Source organism: Heteronotia binoei, chromosome 2 (genome assembly GCF_032191835.1).
Source record: "Heteronotia binoei isolate CCM8104 ecotype False Entrance Well chromosome 2, APGP_CSIRO_Hbin_v1, whole genome shotgun sequence".
NCBI lineage: Eukaryota > Metazoa > Chordata > Lepidosauria > Squamata > Gekkonidae > Heteronotia > Heteronotia binoei.
In genome coordinates, this window is record NC_083224.1 from 174,666,096 (window position 1) to 174,691,680 (window position 25,585).

The following is a 25,585-nucleotide window of genomic DNA, read 5'->3' on the forward strand; positions in this document are numbered from 1 at the left end:
CTAGGAGCTCTTTACCATTATTATACCCCAGAGTTCCAAGTTCCGATGTTTAAAAGCAAACAGTTGAGTCTTGACACAGTGCACAAAATGTGGTTCTCTGTGAAGAACAGTTTTGTTGCTGGAAAAGGCAGACAAAGGAAGATTATGAAGTGAGTTGGCTAAAGCATCTAGGGCAGGGGTGGCCAAACTGCGGCTCGGGAGCCACATGTGGCTTTTTCATAATATTGTGTGGCTCTCAAAGCCTCCACTGCCCTGTTGGACAGTTTGGAGAAGGTATTTCTCTCTTTAAATCATTTATTGAAGAATGTGTTAAAGTTGCTTTCTTTCACCTTTCCCTCCCCATCTATTTCCCTCCCTCTCTCCTTCCTTCCTTCCTTGTGGCTCTCAAACACTTGACTTTATTCTGTGTGGCTCTTACATTAAATAAGTTTGGCCATCTTTGATCTAGGGCAGGGTTTTCCAAACTTTTCTTTCCTGTGGCCCAGCTATTTTTACACTTCTGCTTTGTGGCCCACTAAAATTTGGGAGTGGAGCCAGGAGATTTTGGGATTGGAGCCGGGAGACAGGAATTATGTCATTTCCTGAGATGTCACTTCCAGGTCAAGGCCAAGTGATGTCACTTCCAGGACACACTGTACCAAAACTCCACCAAAATCAAAACTCCACCTTTTCCTGTGATGTCAGTTCCAGGGCACTCTCCCAAACCTGCCTCTTCTTCTGAAGTAACTTCATTTTCAGAAAAATCTCTCTGAAACTCATGCTGAGCCAAAATGGGGGTGGAAAGTGGGTGGTCTGCAACTTTTTCATACATTCCCAGGGTCCTCTCTCTCCACCCTCATACCTGCATGCACCTATCTGTTTGTGTGTTCTTCTCCAGCTTACAAGCACTCCTAATACCCATGTTCAATTGCCCGCACCACCTACACACCCCTTCCTCAACAGCACTGGCCAGTGTATGCAGTTGGAAGTGCTGTTGCCGTTGCCATCAGGAATGCCAGTGCTGTGTTCCACCCACACTGGGCCCTGGCAGCTGCTGTACCTCAAAATATGCTGACACATTTAGTAGGCCCTTCCTTCAGCTGCTACTACTGGAACCCTGCCTCAAGCTACAACCAAGCTTGCTTGGCTTCAAGAAAATCTTTTGACAGCTATTTTTCATACTTTTCCTTGACTGAAACACTGGGAAATTGCTTTGAAAGGTAGCAGAGAATTGTACTGCAATTAATGAATTAATTTCAAGTTATATAAAGTCCGTACAAGCTTTTCTGCAGTTATCCCAAAAAGAATATTTATGAGGGGCTTGCAGCTTTTTACTGGCTGTGTTTCCCATGTCTTTAAAAGCAATCTGTTGTGCAGGTATTTAGCCAGTGAACTTCTTTCATCCTTTTTAATATCTACAGGAGGAGTTTAATTTTGGTGTCAGACAGCTGTTAAAAGCAGGACCAGTAAAATGGTGCCAAGTTCATAGTGCCATCACTTCCAGTGCTGTTGAGATATACAGCAATAATCTCCAATAATATCTTTCTGCCCCACACCTCTAACTCTCACTCATTCACACAGAAATCTCATAGAAAATCCAGCTAGCTACAACTGGGGGTGCCAACTTTTCATTGACAGAGCTCCTATGTCTGCAACAACAGTATGATGAACAGAAAACTTTCATCCAGTAAAAATGGAAGGAAAGAAAGCAAAGGAATGAAATGGAAGGAAAGGAAAGGAAAAGAAAAGAAAAGGAAGACATGGAAAGAAAGAATATAAGAGAAGCCATGTTGGATCAGACCAGTGGACCATCCAGTCCAAAATTCTCTCACACAATGCCCCAAAAGTACCAGAATGTCCACCAGTGGGTCCAGGGCACTAGAAGCCCTCCCACTGTTGCTTTCCCTCATCCCCAGCACCAAGAATACAGACAGAGCATCCCTTGCAGACAGAAAAAGAAAGAAGGGGGGACAAAGGGGAAAAAAGCCTTACTCACCATCAGATTACCCCAGCCCGCAACAATTCTGCCCAGGGGTTGTTTGGTAAAAAAAAATAGCTTCTGGAATGCCCACTCCCCGCTCCTCCCGGCTGAAAAAAACACACACCCCTTCTTTGCTGCTCAGGCCTCCCGGAAAATCTCCCCAAAAGAACATACTGCAAGGCACATGAAAGCTCATACCTTGAAGAACACTTCATGGATCTAAAGTGTCAGTGGATGCCAGCTTTTCTCTCAAACACTGGGAGAGGGGGAGAAGGTAGAAGAGGCAGCCTAGCTTCTCTCTACACAACACAGAGACGGGGGAAGGAAGGAAGCCAAACAGAGCTCAGGCTTTGCAGCCTGTGTCAGTCTTCAAGGCTAGCTTTTCTCTGCACAACACAGAGATGGGCAAAGGAAGGAAGCAGAGCAAAGATCATGCTTTGCTGGGGCGGGGCTAGCTTTGGCTTTTCTTGTGACCCGGTAGTGAGGCTTCCGTGGCCCAGTACCGGGTCCCAACCCTGCAAATGGGAAACAGTGATCTATGGGATACAGAATTTTTCTTTGTATGGACCCGATGGGGGGTAGTGTATTGTCAATCCTGTGAAAGTGTCTATTTGCCACCTCCTGTTCTACTTGCACATCATACAAATAATGCAGATTCTTCATATACACCCAAGTCTCCAGGGTTCTTTCCCCCAAATATAACCAGTCCAGGTAAATGCTGGCCTCTGGAACTTCTTTCTGCTTGTGCATAGCAGTATCTTATCATCAAAAAGGATTTTGTAAGTGATGTGATTTCTACTTAAAAAGGGCTTTATATATATATATATATATATATATATATATATATATATATATATATATATATATATATATATATATATATATATATATATATATATATATATATCCCTTTTTAAGTAGAAATCACATCACTTACAAAATATATATATGAAAAATGGGCTCAGGTGTCACCTATGAAGTGAGCTTTGGTTTCTGCTTTGGAATTAGCGCACAAGTGAAATGAATTTATGGACTGTAGCAGGAAAGGTTTCTTTATTACTCCCAGCTACTTATTTTTGGGAGGGAAAGAGAAATATAACATTGATTTGTATCCTTTCTGTACACAGGCGGCTGATGATGGAGGGCAAGAGCTGGCCGCAGAGCTAACCAAAGGGCGGTGTCTGCGTCGCACAGTCAGTGTTCCTTCCGAAGGCCAGTTTTCCGACATTCCACCAGAGGGAGCTGCAAAGCTCGGTAAGTTGCACAGAATTAGAATAACCAAATGCAGCACGCAGTATTCATGTTCAGCATTCAAGGAACCGTGACCAGTCCAAAGGAACGGTAATCACTGTGCTTGAGTTGAAGAATATTCAAATAGGCATTGTCAGTAAACAAATGTCTGCGTCAGGATTTGCCTTAAAAGTTGGTGACATTTCAAAAGCAGGGTGGGAAGGGGATTCTCTTTTTCAGCACTGTAAGAACTCTGTGCTTGTGAGTTTATGAAGCAGCCCTGGAATTTTAGAGCGCTTTATAGCCTGTGTCAATATTTAAGTACAGTGCCCCCTAGTCATGGTTTGAGTTGCTTAGCTGTGATGTTGTTTTTGAACTGAATGAATGTGATAAGATCTCAGTTTCTGTCAGGTTGCAATCTGTGCTTAGACCAATGGTTTTTCATACATTCTGGCATAGCAAAGACTCCCCACCCAAGTTACTGTAACAAGCTCTTGGAGTCTCATGAAGTCATGGAGAAAAACCTGTGATAAATTTAAAAAATAAAAACTCTCCCACAAGAAGGAATGAGGGGAAAGTAGGCCAGAAAAAGAGCTGAGAAGAAGCAAGACCAGTGGAGATAACCACGTCCTCACTGCTTAGCTGTCAGCGAAAGCTCCTCCTCACATCCTAAAATGTTCTGAGTTCAAAGCATGAGGACGCCCAAGAGATAGTGAGTTCAGCTCTTTATTCAGTGATTCAGCATAGTGAGATAGGAACAGAACTGTCTGGCAGGCCCAAGGCCCAACCTCCCCACACCAAAACCCATTACTATCATCCCATTACACACAACTATAGGTTAATAGCGGGCCTAATGATCCCTGATGGGCCTCCTTCCTGAATCCAGGTGGCTATTTTAGGGTCTCCAGCTCAGCCAAGTCTCTGCTGGCCCTAAGGCCAAACTCCATTTCCAGTACATAACACATCCCCAGCTGTCCTGGGCAAAAGTTCCTTACTCAGAATGACACCAAGTGTCAGGGCTTTGGGTTCAGGCTCACTACATGTACTTCATTGTTCTTCAATCTCTGAGGCCCCAAATAGGCTAATTCTCTCTTTGCCTAACCTACAAACCATGATGGCTATTAAAATAGAGGGGTCGATGATTTAAGCTCTTTTAGGTCTCCACTGAGGAGAAAAGTGAGGTATAAATGCCCAAATAATAAAACAAATTTGATGTGGAAAATCAGTCATAATTTGGCCGTTAGCAGCTGATCAGCCGCTCAACCACCCCTTGGTTCTTCTCCGACACTCCCAGCCTACACATATCTGCACCTGCTTTGACTTGCTTGAGAACCTTTTGTGGATCTGTCTGGCCCTGCCATGTTGAAACGGCAGCACAGTGCCTCGCCTGAAATAAGCTCAAACAAATGCAATGGTTGCTCTGATCTCTTAGTAGTAAAGTAGGTACTAGTGACTTCCTGTTCATGGGAGGAATGTATAAGAGGCTGTTTATGCACCTGATTTTTCTTTTTCTCCATGCCCCTTTAATTAGCGATTATGTGGTGAACAAGCTATGACTGTGTGTGAGCAGAAGTGTACTTCTCTCTTATTAATTAGCATCTTGCAATTATAGTTATCCTTCCGGCATATCTGAAGCACTTGGCTTGTGTTTCTTTGACAAGGTACTCCTCTCTCTGAGCATTTTCAGGGCCACATTGTTAGGAAAAAGAAATGCCATCTTGACTTTCAAAGAAGATGAAATGAGACAAGAGCCACCAAACAAAATTACCAAGTGAGGCACATTGTTAAACTGACAAATGGGATTGACATTCAAGAGCATTTGACTGTTCTTCTAATTTTTTTTCAAGCAGACAGATCTACTGAAATGAATGGAAGGTATACAGCAGCTATGCTCAGTGGGCCCCAAACGTATCTAGCATTAATTCACACCTGGGAAGATTTATTGGGAGCCATTTAAACAGAAAGTTGAACTAGTATCTTGGCCTGCAGGTTCTATTGATAATGCAGTAACCAACTGGAAACTGAGTGTCATCGTAAGACCTTTGTTAAACCTCCTTGTTCATTTTGTTAATATGTGTAGCTTAACCGGGAAGAAGTCAATCGAAATAATGGAGTAATCCATATTTAGTGCAGCATACTTTATGTGGGTTATATAATACGTTGTATCAGATAGGGGTGGCCACAAGATTTGGTAGCTAAACAGGCTGTGCTGTGACAGTGCTAGAATAGAAAGAGAACCAGAAACCTGAGAGGTGAAAAGACCGTCAAAAAAAGGCAACATCTGGGCTTTGAATCACACTCGTTACTATCCCATTAAGTTTAGATAGCAGTGGGATCTGTTGAAAGAATCCTTGAAATATTCCTTGAAAGCATCTGTCTTTGCTTGAAGGATATGCCTTGTTTTACACTGAGTTTAAGCTTAAGCATTTCTTTTTAAAAATTGCAATAGGAGTTGATCTTGTGAAGGAGAGAATTGGATGTGATGGAAGTGAAAAGGGGAAACAGATGGCAGCCAGCAGCATGTGCTACCAGCAGTCCAGGCAACAGCTGCACCCAAAATAGCTTTGGAATGGACACCAAATGCTGAAAAGCGCAAGGGCAGACAAAATAGCCAGGAGTGAAACTGCATTGCAGAGCTTAGCTCTCCCAGAAAAATCTGGCTTGGGTTAATAAGCAAGTATTATAGTTTATAATGGATGGTCACTGAACTTATTGCTCAGAGAAGAACTCTGTACGTGATTCTGTATAGTATAGTTGCTATGCTGTTTGATGTGGACCTTAGAGCCTAGAATAGTGGATTCCTTCTCAGCCCTGAAGTTGATCTTGGGAAAAGGTAGCATATCTTGGGTTGATTTAGGTGTGCAGAGAGATGGCACATCTTTCTGAATTTGTATCATTTCATAAAATATGGTGTGGGGGTGGGTGGCAGGATCATGGTTCAGGCCTCTGCCAAATAAAAAACTCCCCCTGCCTGCAGAAAAATAGCAAGTTAGTGGAAAAGGTAGAGCTGGCCTGCTTATCCGGATTGGTGATCAAATATAGAAATTGACTGATAATATATCCCCTTTATTATAGCCAACCAGTATAATTCTGTCTAATTCTGAGGTGTCGAACATGCGGCCCGGGGGCCGAATCAGGCCCCTGGAGGGCTTCTGTCAGCCTCCCAAGCAACTGACTGTCATCTGCTTCCTTCTCCCTATCTGTAGCTTCCTTCTGTTTAAGAGCAAGGCTCACACATTAGAGCTTCTGAGCCAAGACTCTCTTCCTTCTATTGGCTGAGGCTGCTCCCCCTACTGGTCCCCTGGGGAAGGAAGGAAAGAGCCACAGCTTTCTTTGCCCAGTTCCCTGGATCCTGTGGGAGAGATACAAAGAAAGCACCTTTAAGACCAACAAGTGCTAATGTTCTATTTTTAAAAAAAAAAAATTAATTGTGTTTACCTCTGTCCTTTATAAAGTTTATATATCTGCTACGTAATTTTAAATAAATACACACATGGCCTGGTCCAACATGGCCTGGCCCAACCCGACATGGCCCAGCCCAACAAAGTCTCATTTATGTCAGATCCGGCCCTCATAACAAATGAGTTCAACACCCCTGGTCTAATCCATGAATGGCTTGCTAATTCTCTGGTTTTCATACTTTCACTAAAACAAATCAGCTGGTCTTTTTGGAAATACCTTACTGGAGACTTTCTGGTCTCCTCTCCCCACAATATTTCGACTGATCCCACATCTGGGTAGCCTGCTGTAAAGAGCCCACAGTTTATGATTTGGAAATCCTATCTTTACTTTCAGTGAGTCAGTTTCAGAGTGTTTTTGCACTTTCTGGATGATGGGGGGAAACGTTACTCTCTGTAATCTACTTAAAGAGCAATTTCAGGGATGGGAGTTGATGATCAAGAAATCTGTCTAATCAGGGCTGTAGTTACTAGGAGAGAAATACCGTACCAGGGTGAAACTGTAATTAGTAACTGTCTTCCCTTCTCTCGCTAATTGGAAAGAAGGCAAAACAAGATTTTGGGATTCCCTTGTGCTTCAGAAAGCTGTAATTCTTGCAAATGAGGAAGAGCTGGCTTCAGGAGGAGTCCTTGGGAAGATAAATTAATGACCATGGTCTAATGAAAGAGTTTACTTTTCCTTCCTGTTTGTATATTACAAAATCCATGGTTTCTCATTCATTAAGAACTAACAATAATAGCTTTATAGGTTGGGAGGGTATGTGCCTAGGCTCTGCAGAGCTTTTACTTGTCACTTTAAGTGCCTCAGTGGATCTGTTAACCCAGTCCATACCAAAGCTAATCACCCTACTTATAGTGCCTTTTTCTTATCCATTTTTTTCTGTATCCATTTTGATATAAGTTGTATTCATAAGAAATAAGAAGAACCCAGCTGGATCAGACCAGTGGTCCATCCAGTCCAGCATCCTAGTCCAGTTTGGTGTAGTGGTTAAGTGTGCAGACTATTATCTGAGAGAACCGGGTTTGATTCCCCACTCCTCCACTTGCAGCTGCTGGAATGGCCATGGGTCAGCCATAGCTCTTGTAGGAGTTGTCCTTCAAAGGGCAGCTGCTGTGAGAGTCCTCTCAGCCCCACCCACCTCACAGGGTGTCTGTTGTGGGGGAGGAAGATAAAGGAGATTGTGAGCCACTCTGAGATTTGGAGTGGAGGGCGGGATATAAATCCAATATGTTCTTCTCTGGAGGCTCAACAATAATGACCAAGACCTTCCCCTGATGTCGCCCCTCCTGGCTCTGGTATTCAGGGTCTGTCCGCCACTGAATGTAGAGGTTCCCTTCAGTCACCATGGCTGGTAGCCATTGATAGACCTCTCCTCCATGAATGTAATACCCTTTTAATAAGAACATTTTAATAGGAACATTCAATATAATAATTTATAATTTAATATAATAATCATATGAAGAAGAAGAACATTTTAATAAGAATGCTTAATAGGAACATTCCTGTACTCCTCTTGGATTTTACATTTCATGAAGATCTCTTTTTCTGTAAGTTATAGGTTGTGGGGTTTTGGGTGTGCACTCATGTTCTCATCTACAATTAGAAGAGATTTCTATAATTCTAAGCAAAGAGCATGAGGTCAGTCTGATCCCACATGTATTGTAGTGATATAAATTTTTTTTTTTATAAACTCTGTTTACAAATGCAAGTTCAGCTGTTCTTAACACTATCATGTTCCCCTCAACCACCCACTATTGGCTATTAAACTGGGATAATTTTGATTCATTTGTGGAAGCATCTTCATCTCTTGAGCATTGTTTAAAAATAGTCAATGGGATGTGTTTAGCTGGCGGTTGAGATACAACAATAAAACCACAAGGAGTCCTTGGGCTCACAAGCCTCTTTCCTGCCCCTTCTTACATGCAAGCATTTAATGAAAGAGCTCCTTATTTGTGCCAAGCTATTCTGTGTTGTTCTGTCTGACCAACAAGCCAAGGTTTGCATTCTTCCCTTCAAACCAAGATTCCAAATCAGACTACAGGGAAGGATGCAAACTTTTGTTTGTGATTGACCTCAATGACAAACTGTGGTTCGTCATGGATGTAGAAGATATTTATTAGCCAGCGCCATGTGAAGGGAGGAAGGTGTGTGTGGGGGAGTCATTAGAGCAGTGGTCCCTGCATGGTGCCTGTGATCATCATTGTACCTGTTGACAGGCTACCTGGATCCCATATATTTGCTCTCCCCCCCCCCAGCAAACAGCTAAAGTTACCCATTTATTTTGGTTGTGAATAATATTACAAGTTTGGACCAATCTGATCTTGTTAGGTATCTTATTGAAATGTTCCTGAGGCATCACTCATGATCCACTGCAAATCTTGGGCACCAAAACCCTATGTGGGCCAGATCCTTGACGTACATGAGCAGACTTGCTCATTATATGAAATATGACAATGACATTTCTCCTGATGGTTGAAGTTTCAATGTCCTTTCCTTTCCTACGGCTAGCAAAACTGGAATAAATTATTCCAGATAATAGAATTTCAGAATAAACTTTATGCTAAATAAAAGGTTATGGAAGTTTGCTTGCTTTGCATAATATATTCAGTCACAGAAACCATGTATTTCTTGACTGAGAATCTGAATTATACAACTGCAGAAATTACTTTTAGCTTAGCTTAGAGAGCCAGTTTGGTGTAGTGGAAAAGTGTGCGGACTCTAATCTGGGAGAACTGGGTTTGATTCCCCACTCCTCCACTTGCACCTGCTGGAATGGCCTTAGGTTAGCCATAGCTCTCGCAGGAGTTGTCCTTGAAAATGCAGCTGCTGTGAGGGCCCTCTCAGCCCCACCTACTTCATAGGGTGTCTGTTGTGGGGGGAGAAGATATAGGAGATTGTAAACCGCTCTGAGTCTCTGATTCAGAGAGAAGGGTGGAGTATAAATCTGCAGTCTTCTTCATCATGATATTTTTACCTTCTGTATTCATTCATTCTGTGGTTCAGCTATCATGGATTATCTTGATAAATCCTGGAAATCTTAATTGGAAGAGAATGGTCTTGTTCATGATTCCTAACCCCCCCTTCCCCTTTAAAGAACTGTAATTTCCACTATTCCCAAGGAAATGACAATTAAATACGGTTGCTAACTTCCAAATGATGGCTGAAGATCTCCTGGATTACAGCTGGTCTCCAGCCACCAGAGGTCAGTTTCCCTGGAGAAAATGGCTGCTTTGGACATTAGTCTGTATATGGCAATATATCCTGCTGAAAATGTTCCCCTCCCCCCCAAAAAATCCCCAGGAATTTTATACCCTAACATAATTTTAAATGCTTATTACTCTGAGGAGCAGCAAGATGTACTATAAATTACATAATTAAAGTCGATGTGTACATGCCCTAAGTGTACAAATCTGTATAAATGAGAGAGGGCATTGTTGCCCATCTTAAAACCTGTGAAATTGTAATGTGCAAGTTTATATCTAGGTAAATGGCCTTGTACCTTGACCTGGATAACAGAGGCTGGCCCAGTCTTGTCAGATCTCAGAGGCTAAGCAGGGTCAGCCCTGGCTAGTATTTAGATAGGAGACTGCCAAAGGATACCATGGTTGTGATGCAGAAAGGCAACAGCAAACCACTTCTGAACGTCTCTTGCCTTGAAACCCCCACAAGGTTTCCATAAGTCAGCTGAGACTTGATGGCACTTTCCACCACAAAATGGCCTTCTTCCTTCATATTATCATAAGGTCTGATCAATGATAGGTAAGTTATTCTGCAAGGATGAAGAATGGGATCTGCTGCCTATCATCAAGGTAGGTGTTGGAGCATCAGGGTGCTCAGCTCAACAGGCTTAGCTCTCCAACCTTCCCATTGCCATTATAGCCTTTCAGATATGCAGCAAAATATCTGCCTACAGTGCCTCACTGTCCCTGTTTTTGGAGATGCGTTGTTATGCTAGGTCTTTCCTGTGGGGAGGGCAGGTCACTAGGTATTATATCCTCTGGGGAACAAATACATCTTGTATTTAGTGTACACTTATGAACACCAAGACATCATGCAGTGCCTAGCCTGCACCTGCTGAAGGATGTTCTGTACTGTTGATAAACTGTTATAGGACAATTGTGTTTTTAACCAAAACAGCAAGCACAGTCTTGGCTTTTCAGCCTGCAGAGGATGGGTTTATTTCAGTAGAAGTTAATACGGTAGAAGAAAGAAGAGAAGAAGAATGTGTAACCCACCCTTCAGTACCAAAGGAGTTTCAGAATGGTTTACAATCTCCTTTCCCTTCCCCTCCCCACAACATACACTCTGTGAGGTAGGTGGGGCTGAGAGAGCTCTTCCAGAACTGCTGTTGAGAAGAAAAACTCTGATAGAACTTGTGGCTGACCCAAGGTCACATCCATCAGCAGGTGCATGTGGAGGAGTGGGGAATCAAACCCCATTCTCTCAGATAAGAGTCCGCACACTTAATCATTATACCAAGCTGGCTCTTCAACAGTGTGTAATTGGAGGTGAAGGGTATCAGGCACTAATAACTAGAGTGTTAATAATTATAAGCAGTTCCATATTTCTATCTACGGGAGGGTATGTTTTTAGATTCTACCATCCCATTGTGTTACAAAGAGCCCAATTGTGTTTCCCCTCTAACTACTGTGCAACAGAAATAAATATTTTTGGCTAAGGTCCTTTTGTACCTAATGTCAAATTTGGGCTTGAAGTAAATTTATCTGTATAAATCGTAAATCTCTGTAGAGCAAGGATTTACTGGAATGTGGACACATAATCTTAGCTCTCAGTACATTAGGTTTATAATCTCTGGTTTTTTATTCTTAGAAAAGCATTTATGATCCCACACTAAAGAAAATCCCTTTAGAAGAGGGGTGTCAAACATGCGGCCCGGGGGCTGAATCAGGGCCCCAGAGGGCTCCTATCAGGCCCCCGAGCAACTGGCTGTCCTTCTCCCTCTCTCTTGCTTCCTTATGCATCACAGCTTGCTTTGCCAGGCTCTCTCAATCACACAGCAGAGCTACTGAGCCAAGCCTCTCTTCCTTCTGTTGGCTGAGGCTCCTCTCCCTCCTGGTCCCCTGGGGAAGGAAGAAAAGCGCCAGAGCTCCTTTGCCCAGTTCCCTGGATCACACAAGAGAGATACAAAGAAAGCACCTTTAAGGCCAACGAGTGCTAATGTTCTAAGCATGTTTTGAGTTTTTTTCTAAACTCTTTAATTGTGTTTGTCTGTGTCCTTTATAAAGTTTATATCTCTGCTACCTAATCTTAAAGAGATACACACATGGCCCGGCCTGGCCCGATATGGCCCGGCCCCACAAGGACTCATTTATGTCAGATCCGGCCCTCATAACAAATGAGTTTGACACCCCTGCTTTAGAAGGTTTTAAAGTTTTGTCATTTGTAAATGTGACTTGCATTTATTGTTGAGAAAAAGCTTGACTTCCCCACATCCTATACTAATATCTCTTGCCCTCTGAAATTGACCACAGAAAAAGAGAGACACACAGAGAGATGTAGTGACTATACAAGCATAGACAGCTTCAAGAAGGGGTTAGATAAAACTATGGAGCAGAGGTCCATCAGTTGCTATTAGCCACAGTGTGTATATATATGTGTGTATATATATATAATTTTATATATATATAATTTTTTTGGCCACTGTGTGACACAGAGTGTTGGATTGGATGACCCATTGGCCTGATCCAACATGGCTCCTCTTATGTTCTTATGACTAAGCAGGTCCTAAAATTGACTTCCTAGACAGGAAATGGATAGTCTCCTAGATTTTTTTCCCCCAATAATAAAGTTTATTTATCCTTTACATAAAATAATTACAAAATGTCAACAATTTAGCATACCTCAAATCTGACATATGAAAATCACAGTAAACAAGGACAAAACAAAAATTAAATACAGATTGAGGCAGTTGAGGCAGCCATGGAACTAATGCTAAATATGCCTGAGAGGACAACCAAAGGTCTGAGGCTACTTCTACTGATCCTTGTTTTGTATTTTCAAATTTTACATTGTAGATCCCTTGCGCATCTTAACAGAAAGGTGGGTTCATAAATGTATTTCAGCAACCAGATATATTCAGTTTCCTGTGGAAGTCTCTAAGGAATTGTGCTGTCCAGTAATTACAGACTTACAGACTTCCCATGTTTATTCAGAAGACCCACTGAGACCAGTAAGATTTTCAGATAAACTTTCATAGGATTACAGCCTTAACCATTTTATTTATGGGGAAGTCATAGTTCAGTAGTAGAACAAATGTGCTGCATGCACTAAATCCTAGTTTCAGTCCCTGGTATTTCCACTTAAAGGATCTTGGGTAACAAGGAAGGTCCTCTGCTTAAGAACTGGGAGATCCGCTGCCAAAAGAGAACATAAAAGGACACCACTTATTCATATTTGTGGTGGTTTTGTATTACATTCACACATGCTAATTAATCTTTGCAGTGCCTCTGGGTTGTATGTACATATGTAAGTGGAATCAAGTCATAACCAACTTACGGTGACCCCATCAAGAGCAGCAGAGTGAGAAGCAGAGATGGTTTGCCATTGCCTTTCTCTACGGAGTCTTCCTTGGTGGTCCACCATCCAACTCTGCTTAGCTTCCAGCATCGAATGAGATCATACTATATCATGCTGCCTTCCATCTCTTGGCCTGTACGCCTGGTCTTAGAAAGCTGAAGAAGCGGAGGTCTTTGGGATGTGTGATTATTATTGGATGTTGTCATTCTGATGCATCTCTGAAGATTTGATTAACACTCTCCATTTGGAAGATAAATTCTAGAGCAAGCCCTTAATTTGTGAAACTGCTCAAACATAAGGCAGAAACTTGTCCCACCATAATTAGATGATAGTTTTGTAAACGTGATACCCTTTCCTTAACAGATGGTTCTCTTTATGCCAGTGTGGAAAGAACAGTTCTTTACTTTAGATTATATCAGCAAAGGAAGTGTAAAACATTTCAGCAGCTCAACAGGGAGATTCCTTACAGAAAAGAAAAATAATAAAGCCACTGAGGGGAAGCTGGATCCTGAACCCCTTTGCAGTTCACAGTCGGCTCTTTCAAAACAGGCACCTCCAAGTCGCGTACAAATCCCCGTGTCCCTGAAGAAAGCTCCAGGATGCAGAGGTCTGCATGTGCTAGCAATGATTAGTACCCATTAAGATGCAGCTTGTTAGCCAAGAAAGTGCTTCGTTTGGCTAAAGGCTTATGTTTATTGAAATGCATTTTGAGTCTATCTCTCTCTCTCTCTTTTGTCTCTGTATTGTTTCCAGGGAGATATTAAGTAGAGTAAAGGGTGTTTATTTTAATCATGGTGAACTAACTATAAAACTGCATAGGGTGTTAGATACAGCAGTGCGTCAGCAAAAGGAGTATAAATTTTCCATACATCCTTCTCCCCCTCTCACCACATGGAAAGATGATTTGTGGGATTCCTGGAATTGTCTGGACAGATAGCCACATGGCTTAGGGGACTGCAGTGAGCAGAGGGTTGAGAACAAATTTGCCTCCCTCTTTGTATAAGCATCACTCCACTTGGCAGAAGAGGCAGGAGGGGACAATTTATCCCAGTTCCTCACACACCACTGCAGCTTTGGCCTGTCCCCACTACACATTTTATTAGTGTCTACCGCCTCCTTTTTTTTTAAAAAAAATTGAAAAGCGAAATTCTCCCTCTCAGAGGCCTTCAAATATGGGAGGATTCACCTAGCCTAAATTTGCAGAGTGCTTCCTGTACCCATTATACGCCCTGCCATTTTGTGACCCTGTTTCCCTTGCTCTTGTGTTGGCAATCCTGGGTGATTTGAAATGTGTCCTATCAAAAGAAAAGCATCCTGCAGCACAACCACAATGAGAATCTGGCTCCCAATCCAGCGTATAAAGTACTACTCATTCCCACAGGTCAGTCATGGAATTCATCAGGTGACCTGAGGGAGCCATTCTTTTCCTTAGTGCAGCCTTCTTTACTAGGCTTGCCAAACCCCAGGTCCCAGCGGGGGTTCTTCCACTTTCCCAGGCTCCTTCCCGCCCCCAGCCAGCTGGCCGGCGGGGCGAAGCCCTGCCCCCAGAGGACCATGTTGTTTGAGGTAGAGGCACCAAATTTTCCATATCGTATTTAGTGCCTCTCCCCAAAGAACCCCCCAAGTTGCAAAACGATTGGACCAGGGGGTCCAATTCTATGAGCCCTAAAAGAAGGTGCTCCTATCCTTCATTATTTCCTATGGAAGGAAGACATTTAAAAAGGTGTGCTGTCCCTTTAAATGTGATGACCAGAACTCCCTTGGAGTTCAATTATGCTTGTCACACCCTTGTTCCTGGCTCTGCCCCCAATGTCTCCTGGCTCCACCCCCAAAGTTCCCAGATATTTCTTGAATTGGACTTGGCAACCCTATTCTTTACAGATCAGTTTTTTAAATGTGTTGTGACTCACCTTAAGCTTTTGGTCAGAGAAAGGCAGTGTTTTTTGGTCAGTGTTGCCATTAAGAAATAAAAGTATAAGGCAATCACACTCCTTACTGCAACTGGAGAAATTACTACTATCCTGGAATTTCATTTATCACATCTGATGTGATAAGTGCAGTATGGGATAACAGATCTGTGGACGAAGTCGAGGAAAAAATGGAAATAAAATTCCAGAATAAAATTAAGATAGATTCCCAAAATTAATGTAACATCCCTCCTTAGAATAATCGAATCACAAAGTTGGAAGGGGCTAGTCCAACCTACTGCTCAATGCAGGTTCAGCCTAGAGCATCCTCAACAAGTGTTCGTCCAGCCACTGCTTAAAGACTGCCCATGAGAGGGAGCTCACCACCTCCCTAGGTAGCTGATTCCACTGTTGAACAACTCTTACTGTACAAAAGTTTTCCCTAATATCCCACCAGTACCTTCCCACTCTTAATTTAAACAAATTATTGCAAGTCCTGTCCTCTCCCGCCAACAGGGACAGCCCTCCTCTAAGTCAGAGGCCCTCAACCTTTTTTGTCCCAGGGACAGGCCCCTGGGCTGGCCGGCCCACCGTGGCCCCAGAGCTGGTGACCGCCCCCCCCCCCCCGTGGCGCCGCCTCCTTCCCCCATTTCCTCTTCCCTCCTCTGCCCTGCCCCCCACAGCCTTGCCAGCCGCCCCCACACAGCCTCACCGCCCCCTGTTTCTACCACTTTAAGGCCAGGGAAGGTGACGCGCTTTCCAGACCGACCGACCTCTCCCCACCAATCAGCTGATCCAATCAGCCGGGAAAACGTGGCAGTGCAGCTGTTTCAGCGGTTGCTCACTGCTGCCGCCGCCGCAGTTTTCCTCTCTGATTGGATCAGCTGATCAGCAGGGGGTGGGGGAGGTTGGCCTGGAAAGCGTTTCATGGCACCTTCCCCGGCCTTAAAGTGGTATAAACGGGGGATGGCAAAGCTGCGCGGGGAGGGGGCAGGTGGCTGTGCTGCCCACTTGGAAACAGGCCATGGACCGGGACCAGTCCGCGGACCGGTGTTTGGGGACCCCTGCTCTAAGTGACATCACTTTAAACATTTAAAGAGAGCAATCCTCTCCTCCTCACACTCCTCTTCTCCAGACTGAACATTCCCAAGTCCCTCAGCCTTTCCTCGTAGGGCTTGGTCTCTAGGCCCCTGATCATCTTCGTCGTCGTCCTCTGCACCCACTCCATTCTGTCCACATCTGGGCTAATGGGAATAATATCACTTTATTTGTTGCTTTCCTGGTTTTAAACTGAAAAAATTGCTGCAGAGGGATGCAACAAGAAAAAAACAACAATAATCATGAGAAAAGCAGACTGTATATTAGTTTATGGTCAGCTTGAGTTCTTGGGTCATTGAAGCAGATGTTTTCCGTAGAAATACCAAGTTATCAACAGACATATATTTTATGTATTTATATTGGGTGCTTTGGAAAAGTCATGCTGGGGTCTTCCAGATCCCTCAGCATGATGGGCAGCCTCTCTCCTGGAACATGTAATACGAACACACCAAATTTGACGATTGCCATCCCTGAGACAGCAGGAACAATTACTGGCATTTGTAACTGGCCATTAACTGTCGGAATGCTGTTTAAATGCCAGGCAGAGCCAATTAGTGTTGATGACGGATAGCAGTGCCTGGAGTGATGCTGAGACCAAAGTATAGAGAACCTGTCAAGTACAGTCAGCAAAGCGTAACTATGCCAAGTTTTGCCTTCCTAGCGTGTCTGGAAGATAGTGTGAATTTAGGTGCAGCATTCTCTGTTTCCTCTGTAAATAACTCTCTTCTCTATTTTTATTTATATGATATTCGCTGTGGATCTCTTTGGGTGACCTTAGGCTTTCTCACACTTTCTCACAGTGCTGTAACATACAGTGCCGCCCTGAGTTCATTGGTGGAAAGGGTCAGGACAAAGATGTGATAAATGAAATTCCACATAGTTCTAATTTCTCCAGTCACAGCGAGGGGTGAGATTGGTTTATATTTTTATTCCATCGTGACAGCACTTAAGTCTGCCTTTCTCTGACCAAGATCTCAAGGTGGGTAACAACAAATTTAAAAAATGATCGGTTAAAATGATAAATAGCACAATAAATCACACTAGCAACTGCCGCAAAGGTCAATTCCCAGCATGCACAGTAATTCAAATTCCAGCCTCTGTCAAAGTGCCCTTCTTAACAGCTCTGCCTTGCACAAATTCCTGAAAATCAGCAACAAGGACACCTTCCGAATATATTTGAACAGAAGAGTGCATACGGTAGAGGACTGCTGCTAAAAATGTTCTGGACTGAGCAATGAACAATGTTAGAGGCAGGAAGCAACAAGGAGACACCCGTGACACCCGGTTTCTGATATATATTCATTGTGTTTAAAGCATATACTGTCTGTGCAACAAGATTAATCTATGTATAAAGGAGCATGAGTATTAATAGTTGTGTGATGGCAAGCTGTATGACGAATGGTATCTTTGGTGTATCTGTTATGTGATGCATCTATATAGTCCTGCATTTGTGTTCTGTAGAGTTCTGCTCCTTTGATGCTGTTAGCTGAGCTTGTATGGTGGCTCAAAATAGCTTGGAGCTGAATTCTGGGGATAGTAGCAGGCTAACTGCAGGACCCTGACCTGGATAGCCCCGGCTAGCCTAATCTTTTCAGAACTCAGAGGCTAAGCAGGGTTGCCCCTGGCTGGCATTTGGATGGGAGACCACCAAGGAAGACCAGGGTTGCTGCACAGAGGCAGGCGGTGGCCAGTCACTTCTGAATGCCTCTTGCCTTGAAAACCTTACAGGGTCACCATAACTCAGCATCACCCAGCTGCAGCAACAACAAAAATCCTGCAGAAAGTCAGGGTCACAGTGTTCCATTTCCTGACGCTGAGATCTGTAAATATAATTTAAATAGAGCTCACAGAGAGAGAGGGAGGGGACTGATGCAGAATTTCTTCTGTCTTCCCCAGATCTTCTTCAGGAGACTAAGTGCAGGATGATAGCCATATTAGAAAGTAAAATTCTCTCTTTCCCTTGCTTTTCCCTTCAACAGCAAAATATCCAGGAAAGCTGGCCCAGTATTCCATGATTACTCCGAGTCACAGGTCAGGGGAGTCCTTTGGTCATGCAGATTTAAAGGTGACTGCAAAGAAAGGGTGGGGCAGATGCTCAGGCATAAAGTTTTGGGCAGCTGCCTAAGTATCTCAGTTCCTTCCTCTACTTGGCTTGTGGGAACTTTCAGCAGTTCTGGTCTCAGCAACAGTTATGTTACTGGCTTGTGATCTCCCAGTTGAGGCTTGTTCATCATTGCATGTGAGGCTGGGTCCTCCTTTGGTCACCAAGCAATTGTTTGGTTTGCATATCTCTTGCCACTACATAATTTCCCCCTGTTCTTTCTAAAGTCGTTTGTATGTACCTATTTTAGGAGCATAGGTAACATCTGTTAAAATGGATGCTGCTGCTTTTGTAATACAGCTTTGATGTTTCATATTTTAATGTCAAGTTTTCTAGGAAATTTCATGTAGTTCATTGGGGGTTGAAACTGCTGTTGCATTTTCATTCCCCCACCCCAGCTTCTTCCAAACAAACTTGCCCAGTATGCAGTATCTGGAACAAAAGTTTTTGTTGTGTACTAGACCTTCTCTCTTTGGCCAGCCACATTCCTTGTCACCGCTAGATTTATAGAAAGCCAGCTCCCTGAAGTAGATCACTTTTGGAAGCTGCTGTTGGTATTTCAAGAATCCCCTTTTCTCTGCTAGATAATCAAGTTCAGAGTTCTCAGCCTCTCAGGTTACTAAAAATCAGAACAATTAAAAGTGACTTAAAACAGATGACATGAAACTGGTGTTCAGCTAATTCTTGTCTTGGCTCATTTAATAAAATGTGCATTTGAGAAACATTCTGCTATTTACAATGGAGTGAAAAATGTTTCTCACCCACACGTTTTGGACTGGATGTTTTAGTACAGAGAAAAATTATCGGTTGACACATCAAGAGAGATCTTGAAGTTGGGAATTTCTTGTGTGTAGACATTTGTCCCTAAAGCATCAGGATTCTAATGACTTTTTCATATGTTCACTGGAGAAACATTTTTGTGACGCGTTCAGAATAAATTGCACTGAAGGTACAATGCACTGAGGATACATTGCTCAAATATTGAAAAGAAAAATAATGATACATTTTCATTGATTGGCCTAAGAATGAGAAATACAATACAAGGAATAGAAAAGTGAAGAAACAGAAAAAAGTGTAGAAAACCAAGGGAATTTTCCCCCTCTTCCTTTAAGACCTTTTTGGAGGGAGTGCCAAAAGCTCCTATGAAATATTTTCTCTTGAAATGAGTAAAATGCTCCATAAGACCCAGGTTTTTTTCCCCAGCAGGAACGCAATTCTGGTTGGCTTGACATCAAGGTGTGTGGCCTGATATGCAGATGAGTTCCTGATAAGACCAGATTTTAAACCTTAATTTAATTTAATTTAATTTGTGATTTATACCCTGCCCTATCCAGCTAGGCGGGCTCAGGGCGACTTACAACATTAAAACGAAGAATATGTAGTATAACTGTTTTTGAGCTAATCTACAGCTTTAGATAATTCCTTAACATTCTGTAGTATAGTTGTGTACTACCTTTCAACAAAAAGTCTGCAAAGCCGTTTACAGTACTATCGATTTAAAAGCCAGTAAGGTACAATGAAATTAATTTAAAATAACAGTAAATAAACACAATAAGTCAATATAATAAACATCAATAAAATAAATGCAACTCACTCTGAACACCATGGCTTGCTTATTGCTCAGCTAAAAGGACCTCCAAAAAAGAAAGGTTTTCTTAGAAGTCCTTGGGGAAATTCTCAGCTTCTGTGGAAGGAAATTGCAAAATTGTGGGGCAACAGCCAAAAAAGCCTTCAGGCCAACAGCTTTCTTGATCTTAGACATCATAACCAACCATAATTAACCCAAGATATGGTTTGCAACCATTTCACCCCATGCTTGCTGACTGTAGTTTTCTGGCTAATCACAAGCCATTGCTTGTCATACCAAACCATAAAAAAAGGTAAAGGTAGTCCCCTGTGCAAGCACCAGTCGTTTTCGACCCTGGGGTGATGTTGCTTTCACAACGTTTTCACGGCAGACTTTTTGTCATCTACACTTTCCCCCCAGCAAGCTGGATACTCATATTCAGAGAGGTGGCTGAATAGAGCCTGCCCTTGTCTTCTTGATTGGGTATTTCAAGGAAGTCTCTCATCCAGATACTAGCCAGAATTGGCCCTGCTTAGCTTCTGAGATCTGATGGGATCGGACTTGCCTGGGCTATCCAGGTCACGGCTCACATGTGGTCCTTGGCGCAGTTTCCAAATGTGGCACTTGTCCCATTTTTCAGTAAAGTGGACAAAGCCATTGCCTTGTGGGACTTGTGATTGGTAGGTGGTTGCCATCTTGAAACAACTGCTGCCGAAAGAATGGGCAAACCTCCCTGAAGTGTAAATCTCATGCCGGGGATGGGAGTAAATGCAGCCCTTCTGGTTGAGAGTGGTGAATATAGTTCTCCGCAAGCCACAGAGTGAATACCACTTGACTTGAGGGACTTTTTGAAAAATTACAGCAAGCGTGAAAAGGAGGAGGAGAGAAAAAAGAACACATGTTCAGTTTGTCTGCAGCCTACGTTTAAATTGTGGTACCTGGCTAGAGGAACTTCTTCACTTACCACACTCATGTTTTCTTAGATCTGTCATCTTCGGCTTTAATGACAGAATACGCAGGTGGAAATCTGCTGGCAGTTCAACCATAACTAAAAAAATAAAATTATGAAACTTTATTTCCTTCGGCAGCAGTGTTACGTCTTCGAAACAGTACAAAAACAGCAAAGGACTAGAATGTTCAAGGAGTGCCTCCCTCCCCCTTTTCATCCTTAAATTTATAAGAGGAAGCTTTCATTCCGTAGTGCCAGGTATTGTGTGTGAAACTGTCATGTGAAGAGTTTTTGTTTTCTTTTTAAAGATGGTAGAGGAATGTTCCCAGCCTGTCTGGTGACACTTTTTTTAAAAAAAGCTCCAGTTTGAAACCAGAGATCAAGTAGCTCATGCATTTTCTGTCTCACAGCACAGAGTTGTACATTTCCCAGAGGAAGTGCAGGGGTAGAAATAGTTCTCCACTTGGCTTTAGCTGTGCACGAAACCTTTTCAACTTGGTGTTTTGCCTTCCAGTTAATAAATCTGGTACTTAAAAAAAAAAGTCCTTGCTCCTTCATTAAGATTTTCATCAGCAATGATGACAATGGTTTAGCAAAGGCATTGTGTGAATTATCGCACAGTGGTGTTGAAGTGCATTGGCTTTTCATTAGCTGAGCTCATGTTTTGGCTGCCTGAAACCACCTCCTGCTCTTGCATGCACACACCCCTTTTGGGAGAGGGAAATGAAGCGTCTGTCCCTGTGAGCTCGCCTCTGTTCACGCACAGGGATTCCTACGCACTCCCATGCAGTCGAAGAGAATGAAAGCAAGAGAAAGGGCAGCTATTGTTTAACTGCCCCCAGTCAAGCCACTGAATAAAGAGGCTTGGCTTGGCCTCCAGTTTTCTTTGGGGGGGCGGAGGGAGGGTGGCGGGTTGTGTGCTGTCTTTTCTTCATTCCAACCCCTCCGAGACAGAGGACAGGCAAGGAGTGTGGTGGCTGAAACTGGTGGCGTTAGACTGTAGCTGGCATGCTAGCAGGACCATGATTGGGGCACTGGCAAGATCACAGCATGCAGGTTGTTTCAGGTAAGTTCCTGTTTCGGGTAGACTCTGCTTTGACAAATAGCTACAGTATTCCTGGCTGAACTCGTTCCAGGGAGAGCAAATCTGTGCTGTGAAAAGTTAAGTAAGAAGGAAATGTTTAGCTTTCTACGCTGACCACCACCCCCCCCTTTTCTTTTGAAAACAAAAAACAAGTGGTTTGCTATATTATCCATCTTTTACCAAGCAACTTATTTTTCTTTAAGATCTTCCCTCCATCTCCCTCCCACCTCACAGCCCCATCTTAAGGGGAAAGGTAACAGAGAATTGACTTCCTTCTTCTTGAGCAGGAGTCAAAAGCATTTGATACTTTTGTGGAATCTCAGGAGACAGACAAAGCAGGAAAGGTGCCCTTTTTACTGAGCTAAATTATTCTGGAGCAAAGTTTCGCAGGCAGGAAATCCCTGAAGAACTCAGTTACTGAAAAGCTTGTGCCTTCTCAGCAAACATAAGCTGATATACCAGAACATATCCTCTTGCAAGCATTGTATGCACAGCATTCTCTGGCATTGACTGCCCAGTGTTTTTACAGGTGATACAGACATAGAGAATGTGCAAACTTGTTTCCGTACGTTGATTGGAAAAGATACGCTAATGCAGTGTACAGACTCTGTATGAAAACAGCTCTTTCCTTTCTAATCCTCAATAACATTCCTCCTGCAAACTAGAATGCCCTTGCTCTGAGATGATGGATGAGAGTTTTAAAATAAGACATTGGGGTATATAATTATGCGTGCTGAATTCTTGCAAGCTTTTGAAGTAGCATTTTTAAAATCCAAAGCTCCTTAGAGACTCAGATTTAAAAGTAAACATACACTCTTTTACTCTCTCTCCCCCCCCCCCCACTTAGTATGGACACTTGCATTTGTACGCAGAATATGCAACCAGCAGCTGGTGTGATTAACTTGTAATTGGTGTCATTGTACAAGGGATCCCCCCCCCCCCAAAAAAAAAGTTCAGCTTTGTATGTTAGCGTGTCTTCTTGTAAGGGATTTATGGAAATCCTGGTAAAAGGACATCTCTGTACTCTCCAGTGAGATATATCTGAATTTATTTTTTATGTGTTTGAACCAGAGAGAGAAGTGATTGCTTGCCATATTTCTAGGGTCAATTATGAAGCTGCTTTTGGTTAGTAATGGCCAAACTGCATCCTGTGCTCTCTGGGGAAGTAGCCAGTTTTTTCCTGAAATCAGCTCATGCATTCCATGGCAGCTAACTTAAGGTTTGGTTTTTCCAAAGGAGGGGGGGACAACCCATACCCCATATAGCAGGAAAGCAAAAAAAAGTTATAACACAGTCACCTGTATGCAGGTCCACTCCCACATTGAAAATTCCCTTTCTTATAGGTATCCTGGGAAGCAGCCCAGCTTAATAAAGCTCTGGGCTTTTCTTTTTTCTTTTGTCCTGCCATCACATGATGTTCTAGTTTGTATATATTTGTATATGTGTGTGTGTATTTTTTCCTGTTCCTGTCCCCTAACAGTGATGTCACTCTTCTGGCTCCACCACACTCACCTAACTAAAGTTTTCCTGTCCCACCCTTTTCTCCCTTGCTGCCCTTTCCACAGAGCCTTGGCCAGAATCTCTTGAGCCCCATCCCCTATGCAAACAAAATGTATAGGCCTGTTATGGAACTTAAATGCATCTATTTCTCCTGCATACATCTTCCTTTCCTCCCGCTGAAGTCTCCTGCCTGTTGAATTTCAGACTGTAAGCTCCTCAGGGCAGGTTCCTGCCATATTGTGTGTTACTCTCTAAAGGTCCAGGCTCATTGGTGATGCCATATAAACAGCTGCAGCTTCTCCCACCCCTCTAGCAAAAAGGAAAAAAAAATCTGCTTCTGCCAAACAGATCTCTCCCTGGCACGTAGACACAGAAGGTAAAGGACACTTGACCTAAACTGGATATTAATGTGGCTGGGTGTGGTTACTGAGGCAGCTGCTGACCTCTTAAAATTTAGCTCTGTTTGTTCTCACAACTGGAGCAGCTTGCTGGTCTGTTAGGAGAGAGGCTGAACATCTTCATGTCTGTGTGGGCGAGAGGTTACTCCCCTTTGGTTGCAAACCTTCCTCATGAGCAGAACTGCCTGGTTGAATCCTAGTGAACTGAGGAAAAGCCCAAACAGAGCTCTGTTGTTGTGGTCCTCAAAGGAGAGGCCGGGTGCAATTACAGTATATGAACAGAATAAAGATATGGGAATCTGAGATGTCTGTGGAACTTTGGCTCCCACAAGATAGCTTGGGACCTACCTAGGTTTTTGCAGCTGATGAAGAGAAGAGTTGGTTTTTGTACCCCACTTTTCTCTAACCTAAGGAGTCTCAAAGTGACTTACAATCTCCTACCCTTCCTCTCCCTACAACAAGAACCCGGTGAGGGTAGGTGGGGCTGAGAAGGCTTTGAGGGCACAGCTCTTGAGAGAACTATGACTGGTCCAAGGTCACACCAGCAGCTGCATGTGGAGAAGTGGGGAATCAGACCTGATTCTCCATATTAGAGTCCACCAATCTTAACCGCATCACTGTGTTTGCTCTCAAGGTGCAAGGAAGGAGGCAAGATTTTCTGTGATTCCCCCCCACCCCCGATGGGAGTGTTCCAGTCACCTTCCCCAAGAGCAGCATTTCAGCAGGTATTCTGGACTGTCTTGAATGGGAAATTAGCAACATTCACCTGCAAACAATCTGGACAGGACTCTGCCGAATGGGTTACTGGGTTGGATTATGCAAGACTTCTAGTGCTGGGGGCAGTGTAATGTGTTGGGTGTCCCTCCCTGTCACTTAGGACACATGTTAAAATGAATTTATGGTTTCCTGTAGGAACTGTCAACATCTTCTTAAGAAGACTGCCTCCGGCAGTAGGTTATAGAATCGTATACAACTTAATCAAGTACTCTGCTCTAAAGTGAATTGTCACATCTGGGTACCCTTCTTTTAGTCCTTTAGGGCTTCCTCTCCCTAGTCCCTCAAAAACACCTTTCTTCACTTTTGTTGGACTTTTTTTTAACAAAAAATCCCCCTTTGCATTTGTATCCCGTGTACTACATATGTTGAAAGCATTTTACAAACGTTATGGCTTGGATCCACCAGTGCAGTGTTTCTACAGGATTTCTGCCCACCGAATATGATTTTCCCTTTTCCCCTTCCCACAGCAACCCAAAACGCCTCCCCATCCCATTCCTGGGGGGCAAGGCACCTCCCAGAACAGGATTTGGGGAGGTCATTTAGGACTGCTTTGGAAGGGGTCAGGCAGGTAAGTCATGTTCTGCAAGTAGAACTCCTTGTGCCCATAGAAAGTTGCTTTGGATCTGAGCACTTTTCAATGGCCCTGTCAGATGTGTTATAATCTCCATGCCAAGAGAAAAGAGGTTTGCCTAAGGCCACTGGATAAGTTTGTGGCTGGCTGTGATTTGAACCTGGTATTTATTGTCCCCTAAGCCAACTCCACATAATATTTTGATGCCTCAGCTTGCCTTCCAGGTTAATTACACATGATATTAAAGACTCAGGAGCTGTGTTCTGCTCTATTTATTTATTTTATTTTACTTCACCTATACACTGACTTTCTCCCCAATGAGAACTTAAAGTTGCTGACAACATTCTCACCTTCTTCATTGTCTCCTCACAGCTATCCTCTGAGGTAGCTTACGCTGCAGAGTGTGTGACTGGCCCAAGAGCCCCCAGCAGACTTCCTTGGCAAAGT

General features: G+C 43.2%; 1 protein-coding gene across 6 annotated transcripts in view; it reads left to right on the forward strand.

Moving 5' to 3' along the window:
- Positions 1-25,585, forward strand: part of RASAL2 (RAS protein activator like 2) — a 280,988-nt gene that overhangs the window by 152,690 nt on the left and 102,713 nt on the right. For 5 of the 6 annotated variants that reach the window (XM_060232488.1, XM_060232486.1, XM_060232492.1 and 2 more), the window contains exon 3: positions 3,088-3,214. In XM_060232488.1, coding sequence (XP_060088471.1) covers positions 3,088-3,214 — 127 coding nt within the window. Of the gene's footprint in view, positions 1-3,087; positions 3,215-21,541; positions 21,875-25,585 lie in introns of those variants that run through there. The other variant, XM_060232490.1, reaches the window with a different exon arrangement.